General features: G+C 42.4%; 1 protein-coding gene across 5 annotated transcripts; it reads right to left on the bottom strand.

The window, feature by feature from the left end:
* Positions 1 to 663: 663 nt before the first annotated feature.
* Positions 664 to 7789, bottom strand: LOC307038120 (proton-coupled zinc antiporter SLC30A1). 5 transcript variants are annotated; one of them, XM_079679413.1, is made up of 8 exons: positions 7715 to 7755; positions 5327 to 5394; positions 4719 to 4758; positions 4120 to 4623; positions 2931 to 3170; positions 2133 to 2410; positions 1821 to 2008; positions 664 to 1252 (listed from the first exon to the last, which is right to left on the bottom strand). In XM_079679413.1, the coding sequence occupies exons 4-8, from the start codon at positions 4619 to 4621 to the stop codon at positions 943 to 945; spliced, it is 1518 nt and encodes a 505-aa protein (XP_079535539.1). In that variant the 5' UTR covers positions 4622 to 4623; positions 4719 to 4758; positions 5327 to 5394; positions 7715 to 7755; the 3' UTR covers positions 664 to 942. The 5 variants fall into 5 exon arrangements, with proteins under 5 accessions (XP_079535539.1, XP_079535538.1, XP_079535537.1 ...); XM_079679412.1 differs by lacking the exon at positions 7715 to 7755 and adding an exon at positions 6374 to 7030; XM_079679411.1 differs by lacking the exon at positions 4719 to 4758 and having other exon boundaries at positions 7715 to 7789.
* Between the last annotated feature and the right edge of the window lie 973 nt (positions 7790 to 8762).

Raw genomic sequence — 8762 nt, forward strand, 5'->3', positions numbered from 1 at the left:
AACATATACAGCTAAAACGTCTGAAAAACATCAAAAATAAAGGGAATTAGTCGAGTATGTGCTGTGTTATGCGAGGCAGATGCTTTGTGATTGGCTGCCTGAAAATAAAAAGGTGGAGCCACATAGTAACATCACAGGTGAGAAAAAGTGATTCTGTTTGATCCAGTTTAACAGCACAGGCATGAGGATACAGGTAAAACATTAGGGTGACAACATAATCATAATAAAACAGATTGGATCACATTGAGACAGACAGAATGACGATGAAGTAAATGAAAGCAAATCCACAACTGTAAAATCAAAAGATTAAACAGTGCAAAAGCATATAATATTGATCCCACCAACACATTTGTCTCAATATGATTTTCAATAAGTAATTTAAATGTTGTAAAAAACTAAAGGAAAGTTATATTATTATTGTATTGCATCATTATTATTGCTGTAATATAATACATAGTAGGCTTTATTGTAATATTTACTTCAATGATGTAGTTGGTTGAGGTAGAACATAATGTAACTTAAGAACAGTACTTAATTGAATAAACCATGTCACTTTCCACCACTGCGTTATGACTGATGCATCTGTTCTTGTACTTTTGCTGCTATTACACTGAGATCAATACATTTGTTATGATCTTAAAATGAAAAGAGACACAATTTAGTATAACTATTTGTTTTAATGTCAGTTCATGGGAAAGAATATAGAAGTTCCAGGTACAAATGAAGTAACACAACAAAGAAAATGCTTCCATTTTGACAGAATTGCACTTGATATTGCATAGATAATCTTTGGGACAGCACTGTGTTAATGTCACAAATCTAAAGAACAATTATGTCCAGGCACTTAAAGAAAGATTACACTTTAAAATATTTTTTTTCCCATTATCGTTGCCCCTACATCCACTTTCACCTAATTAAACTCCTCCAGTGCAGTTCTCTGGGTCAGAGGAAGGTGTTCTCGATGACCAGAGTCTGAGGCTCTTCCTTTGTTTCTCCAGCTGCTGGTGCCAGCAGGCTCCTGCTCTCCTCCAGGGAGGAGCAGCACATATTCCCATCACAGGCCTTTCCACAGGCCAGGCTGCAGGAGAGAAGAGGAGGAAGGGAGGGGTCCTCTCTGTGGACCATGGGTGAGGCGCACCCTGCACTGCCTGCAGAGGAACCAGGGCAGGAGGCAAACTCTGGCTGAATGGTGCAGCAGCTCACTCCCACACTCTGCAGCACCTTGGTGACCCCTGACATCAGGTCAGCACACCTGTGTAAAATGAAAATGAAGTACAATTTGTATTACAGGCAACATTTGTATTATTATAACAGGAGGGTTTCTATGCTTCATTATTGGCGATAATTGTGATTTTGAAGTGAAATATTGATTTCTTGTTAGTAAAACATATGATTACAGAGTGTAAACACTACTAAATCATCCATCAAACCATTTTTTAAAACACTTTTTTAAAGTTATGATTACATCATCTCTCCCAACCTTACTACACTTGTATTTTGAGTGTAATAAAATGCGTAGAGAAAAAAATGCCAAATAAACTAAGTTAGTGACAGCATAATATTTTTGTTGTTGTTGATGTATCGTGAGTCTTTTGAACAACCAAAACCTATGAGTTGGTGGTGGTGTTACGTAACAGTTATATATTCAGTATCTCTAATATCCCAGGTGGTCCCAGCCTAGGTCTACAACCCTTAATGGCTTTTTGTTTACAAAAAATGAATCTCCTGCTTTTTAGCTAATCCAAATTGAGAATTCCTCGATGAGCATGGTATAAACATATAAAACCACCAGGTATCAACGTCAATCTTTACCACCTCACCTCTGCACTGGAAACCCAGCATGGCAGTGAACATGGACAGAGGCCACCGTGAAGGATTCAGTCAGCTGCCACACGTGGAGGTCGTGCACAGCCTGCACCCCGGGTACGCTCGTAATCCTCCGTCCAAGATCAGACACACAAATGTGTGGAGGTGAGGCCTGCAGCAGCAGCAGTCCATACCTGTGCACCTGGAGAGATTTACCGGGGAAACATTAGTCAGTACTGGTTTTTACTCAGCTGCAGTAAATATGCATTATTGTGATTAGTGGATTGAACTCACTAAATGGCATCACATTAAGTACAGAGTCTGACCTGTGGCAGAGCTGTGGCAACAAGAATGATCACAGCGAGCAGGGAGAGGCCAGGGTCCAGGTACACCAGCAGGCCACAGGTCCCAGAGCTGTGCAGCAGCTGGGGGACGATGAGCAGCACCACCAGGCTGTTGGTCAGAGCCAGCAGAGAGGTACAGAGGCCCTGAAGGACAAGGACGAACGACAGGAGGCTGAACGGCCACTGGCTGACCGGTAAAGTCCTCTCTATGGGATGTGAGGACTTGTAGACTGGGGAGGTATCTGATGCAGTTTGTTTGTCTGAAGGGAGACAAAAGAGTAAAACATTATGTATGCAGAAGATGTGAGATCAGAGCACCAGAACATTGGCTTCTGACCCATAAGAGCCAAGCAGATCCTTACAAAACAGTATGACAATATTGAGAAGAATATGCTTTTGATTTTGATATTTACTTATTCTTATTTGAAATTGTATGCAAAATCAGAAGTGATATATTTAATCTTATGTACGTTTTTAACAATAACCATTGAACGTCAGTTATAAATAAATAAACAGCAGTGGGCTGATACAATATTGCCCAGTCCCACTTTAAGATGATCATGTGACATTACAATTCATGCTTATTCTTTTCATACTTTAAACCCTTTGCTTGTTTCATATAGAAATATAATGCAAACGTAATGTTTATTTTAATGTACCTCAGTCATAACTAATAGGGAATTTCATTTGGTACCAAATAAATACAAATTATGTGAACCTCATGCAGCTCTTTTTCTGCAGGACACTAAAGTAAGAAAGCTGACAGTCGAAGTGTCTTACCGAGATGTCCCATGCACTTGTTAACCTTTAGCTGTGCAGCTCCACAGTCCCAGCTCTCCTCTGGAGCCGCTGCATGCAGGTGGACTTCTGTCTTCGGTGCGGTATGACAGTCAGTGTCAGGGACGCTGGAGGTTCCCGGGTTACAGAGCACAAGCGCCCCGTTGTGGTGCGAGTCGTTCACTGCAGATTGGACATGGCTACCATCCTCGGCCCTGCCTTTAGTCTCTTCTGCAGCCAAGGCTGTGGGAGTGGGAGTGGAACAGAGGAATGAAAAGCAAACATAGACTGTTTGATGTTCCTTACAGCTGAGTATACACTTGGCAGCTGCTTCAAAGTCAAATCTGTCAGAGCAATATCATCATCTGGAAAGACACGCTAATTCTTCTGTGGTAAAATATTAATATTACATAATGCCAGTGTCAGTAAGTGCTTTCCCAGGGTCCCATGCTCTGCAGCAGTATTTTAAATATGCTCTGTGCTTCATTGTGAGCTGCCACAAATTCCTTGTCGTCCAAAATGAATGAATTTCAGAAACCAGATTGCAGAATAGACTTTAAAATCCTTAAATACAGAAACAATGTGGTTCAATAAACAGCTAACATTGTATCTCTGCTTACATATGATATTACAGACTTTATGATGAACCAGCTGTTACTGGATGTCAAGTGTCCAGATTTCAATGGTATAAAAAACATTCTCATCTCTGTAAGGTTCATTTGAGGATACATTTATCTAAAAGCTTACCATCAAGAATGGAAACTGGAAGGAAAATCACATCAACCAAACCTTAAAAAAATCACCAAGCGGCGAGCGCACATTTTGTTCGTAATTCAAGAATTACTACGCTACTTTTGAAATGTTTGCACAAATGGCAAATAGTATAACCCTAAAGACCGCTTGCCAGCAAATTGGACCAGGGCCACAACCTATACCCCCCCCCACTTCACTTGCGCCAATGGACCACACCCATCTTCTAACACAGCCCTCATTTTGACTGCAGGTCTTTGAAGTGATGCCAAATTGAGTCAGGGTGTAGAGTCAGGGTGTAACTCTGGGGATATTTTAAACACACAGAGAAAACATGTTTAGGTCGGCCTTTGCAGATGTGCAAGTGTGTCCAAACAGAGCTGCTTATTGTTATACTGTTTGTGTATCAGCTCTCAAACGAAACATCTGTAGGTGATGTTACCTTTGTGGTTCACTTCAAGGTGAGATTCGGGCCCTGCCTTCTCCTCCTGCAGCTGATCCCAGTTCAGCCAGATCACCAGCATCTTATGCAGCACACTGACAGCTCCGACCACCACGAGCAGCAGGGGGCGCTGCACTGGGTGAGGGTCCAGGGTGAAGCTGAGGATCTCCATGAAGTAAGAGAGACACAGAGAGGTGAGGAGGAGAGCGGAGATTAAAGACCCCACGGGCTGAACCCTGCTGCTGGTGAGGGACACACCGTAGGCCTGAGGCCCCCCAGCTGGGCCCCCAGGTGGAGATTCAATGGATGACTCTGCAGGCGGGGAGACGGGAGGTGCTGATGAAGAGGAGTCCACAGGAGGAAGAGCCATGCGCAAGAGGATGAAGAGCGTGTGGAAACCATCTAGTAAGGTGATAAGGGACTTGCACAGCTGACTGATGGTGACCTCGCACGCCAGCAGGAGGATGGTCACTCCCAGCATGCACCAGTGTAGCACCCTCATACCTGAAACAAACACTTGTTCTTACAACCTTCACAACACATGCTCATCATTGTGTAAATATGACTTAAAAACGAATTTGCATTTTCTAATCTCTTACTGTTTCTATGGTGTGCTGTCTTTTCAAAAACAAAAAATGTCTGGAGGGAGAGCGAATAAAATCACATCTGAACCACTTTGCTGTTTTAGCAGATTAGACGCTCAGTTAGGCTCTCATGCTGATGGGTAGTTTGTATTGGTCATGGCTTAATATTGTATAAACTCTTTATCAGCAAACTGTCATACAAATTGTACTTATAAAAAGAATCTGAAATGTAGTGCAGGAGAGGTATGTTGCATTAAACTATACAGTTTGGTACCTCATTGCCTACTGTACTTCCTACTGCTCTTAATACTAACTTTTTGCATCTATAATTAAAAGCCAAAAATGTAATTATCATTCTGAAATTGGCAATTATGCAAAATGAGTACTTTTACTTTTGGTACTAGTATTTTAATGCTTTTACTTAAGTCAAATTACAAATGCAAGACTGAGTTTCTCTACACATGACTACTTTTAATAACCAACAGATCTTCCACTACTAACTGCTAGTCATGGTTGAGCGTGTACATGTACAAAGATCTATTTGCTCAAGCAGAACTGTAAAACTAAAGCCTAAGACAAATGCAACACATGTCTCTATTCGTACCAACATAAAGATTAGTTACCTAAAGAAGGTGGATGACCCTCGAGCAGCAATCAAAGATGAGTTGAGTTCTTGGACGTGATCTCTACGCTGAAATCAGAAAAATGTCATTCATAGTGCTCACCACCTCTCCCTCTCTGTGTCCCACCACACTCCTCCTCTAATCACAGTCATGTGAGCAGGGTAGAAGGGGGGTTGGAGTGGGGGGGGGGGGGGGGGGGGGGTCGTCCTCTTCTCAGGCGTCCCTTCTCAGTTCGGTGGTGGGAGAATATACCTTCAATGGACGATCAAACAGCCCACCCACCCTTCACACACTCTCTGAGCAGCTCCTGTGAAGCTAATTTGCAACAATTAAATCCCCATTGTGTTTGGATTATAACCAGATCATAAGATTATGTCTTCAGACACGTAGAGGGGAGGGTCACAGGTAGTGGACCCCGGGGAAGAGTGGGAAGCTCACTTGGGTTTTTCTACCTGCACACAGCCGAGAGAGCAGCTGAGGCAGCCTTTCTGTAGTGATGGATTTGGTAGCCTCTGTTTTACAACTTGGACCTTAAGGAAGAATAACTATATGTCACGGATAAAGGACACACTTTTCACTAAGGAAAACTAGTAGGCCTATAAGATAATCATGAAGAGCACAATTTGGCTATTCTATTTCTTTAAACCAAACACAACTGTCTTCTGGGAAGTGCTCAGCACAGATGTAGCACATGCCTTTGCTTGAAATATAGACTCCAGATATTTCAAACCTTTTGGAGGAGTACCAAATAGTTTGCTCTTAACATTTTACCTCCTGTAAACATCACACAGCTTCAATCATTAACCGAGAGCTGAAACACGTTGATAAAGAATATAAATGGATCAGACAGACAAGCTTGTTTCCTGTTGATCGTCTACTGTGGTCAAAAATGGCAATGAATCTTAAACACATTTAGTAACATTAGCCCCCACACACTGTGCCAGACCAAGTGAGGATGTACAAACTAACCCTCTGAGCACAGCCTCCTGAAGTAAGACAGTGTTTTAAAATAACTATTTGCAGGACGAAGAATGTGTTACTCCTTACTTGAATATTACATAATCCCCCTTTGAAGCTTTTTGCCAAGAGTTGGTTGTGAAGATTAGCAGCGCTCTCACACATGAGGTATCTGGATACTCCTGACCCCTCGGATGACGCTGCAGGACCATCAGCCCCTGCCTTGTGCGCCCGGTCTGTTGCAGTCCACTGATCTGGGAACCAACAGGCCAGATCGGGGCTGACACCCCGACTATTCACCAGCATGCCAGCACATTCCTGAGGCACGGCCAGAGGAGAGACCCGGAGAGGAAGCATCTGATCAACTGATCACCTGATCACTGTCCCTAACGGAGAGAGACCTGGCAGCTATACTTGCCAACCCTCCCGATTTTCGTGGGAGAATCCCGATTTCATTGCCCTCGTCATATTTCTCCCGCATTTCTCCCGATTTCGGACAAAATCAGATTTACTCACGACTGTTTCCACTCGGACTATAATACAGCTACACCATTGTTTGGTTTCCATGGTAGCGCGTCTCTTTAGTAGCAAGCGCAACTTAAAGTCCGAGAGGGTGTTCAGCATGGTGAGGAAGGTAGTCACAGAAAACAGAACAAGAATGGACAACTCTAGCCTCTGCTCACTCCTTTCTTTTAAAATACAGGTCCAGCCCACACATATGCTCCATCAAGGATGGTGCTACAGGCAGCAAGGCATTGCACTGACAACTAGGCTACAATAAGCATAGATGTTCTTCTCTTTAAAAGTCAGTTTCCCCGCTGCGAGGCTCCGGCTCCGATTTCGGAGGTCTCAAGGTTGGCAAGTATGCTAGCAGCTCGGTTTTTAGTTTTGAGATAGATATATAGAAATATAATTGGAGGATGAAACCCTCTGGTCACACATACATGCACACAACACTTACAGTGACATTTGACCTCTGCATTTAACCCATCCTAGTACTAGAAGCTCGGCCTTTATCTTTTTTAAAAGCTAGGCTACTATCAGTTATCTTGTGCTGTATTTATGATTCATTTATAATCAAAATTACTAAACACAATGTATACTTCATATCTATTTATTTACTTATCGGTTGATAGACCGATCATTTTAGGACCTTCTAATTACTGTTGTTTTATTCCTCTTAATACTGCTGTTTGTGTGCAATATAAAAAGCCAGTTGTTTTATATATTTTGTATAATTCCTTACTGTCGTGTTTAGTGTCGAGTAGTTTCTGGTGTTGTCTTGTCTCCTAAAAAACTCTGTTGACCCTTGGAAACCAGAACATAATGTTATGAAGAAGTTAATGTTTATGAAACAACATCTGATCCTGGCTCAGTTTGACTCCCCGCTGAGAACACTCATGAAACAAATAATGTCAAGTTTCTTCTTACCTTCGTCGGAGGAAATTAAAATCTCTGTGGATCTAACAAAACATCTTCTCAGAAAGAAAACAGACTCTGGACCCTCAGGTGCTCACTCACATGTTTAATGTCGATGTGAACAGAGACAGCGCCTCAGGAGCTGCTCTGGCCACATGAGTCGTGAAAACAGAAAACAGGAGGCCAACAGAACATTTGGAAATGTTGTAGTTCAACAACAAATGTAGTACAGGAACCCCAAAAAGAACCCCAAAAAGAAGACAAACCAAACCTGTGCTGCTCCTTTTATCACTCAGTCCCCAACATAATTAATCATTTGCACTGAACAGTAAATATAAAAAAAACACACTAAACAGTGAATATACAAAAAGCACACAGAATACAACAAACTGCAATCACTGTTTATCAGGGTTGTGTGTGCTCGGTTTTGAGGCAATATTATGAACCACGTAAAGCGAAGGTGATAGGGGCTAGCAGAGCTAGACCTTTTTCTGGTGCAAGGGTACTGAAAGGGGCTACGGCTGTAGGCTACTGCTTAGCTAAACTTTATGCGGATTGCATCATTTAACTGTCGCGGGCTGCGCATGTGCAACAGCGCTGCTGATAGTAGCCGACGTGTAGTAGACTTGTGGACAACTTGCTACAAAAATGTGACATTCTATGCTTGCAAGAAACTTTTTTACCAAAGCAGGATTTGGGAAAGTTTAACTCTCTTAATGACCATTTTCACGGGGCTGGTGAGTCTACTACGGACAAGGGCCGTAAAATTAATTAAACAATTTTTTTTATTCTGCCCAATTGTCTGCCCTTGATGTAATACATTTACATAATAATTGAATAAAGTAGACACCCTTTGCACTCCGGGCCGGCAACTTTTTGCATTTGCCCTGTACGATGGGCGCTGTAAGTGATGAAAGTGAGGGATGTTGACTCATCAGGCGCCCGTAGCTCACAGCTAAAGTGTGAGCGAGCGCGCATCGGTACCGCGGATTGTTGTTGGGCTGAACAGCTCAGTGAGGTAAAGGACTCATGAGTGTTTAGATAGTTCACTTTAGTCTTA

Source organism: Notothenia rossii (assembly GCF_949606895.1).
Source record: "Notothenia rossii genome assembly, chromosome: 4".
NCBI classification, from domain to species: Eukaryota; Metazoa; Chordata; class Actinopteri; order Perciformes; family Nototheniidae; genus Notothenia; species Notothenia rossii.

Coding starts and splice junctions, on each gene's coding strand:
- LOC307038120 (XM_079679411.1), bottom strand. CDS start 4,621: ATGAGGGTGCTACACTGGTGCATGCTGGGAGTGACCATCCTCCTGCTG. Junction 2,411..2,930: donor CAAGTGCATGGGACATCTCG/GTAAGACACTTC, acceptor GTCTCCCTTCAG/ACAAACAAACTGCATCAGAT. Junction 2,009..2,132: donor TTGCCACAGCTCTGCCACAG/GTCAGACTCTGT, acceptor AAATCTCTCCAG/GTGCACAGGTATGGACTGCT.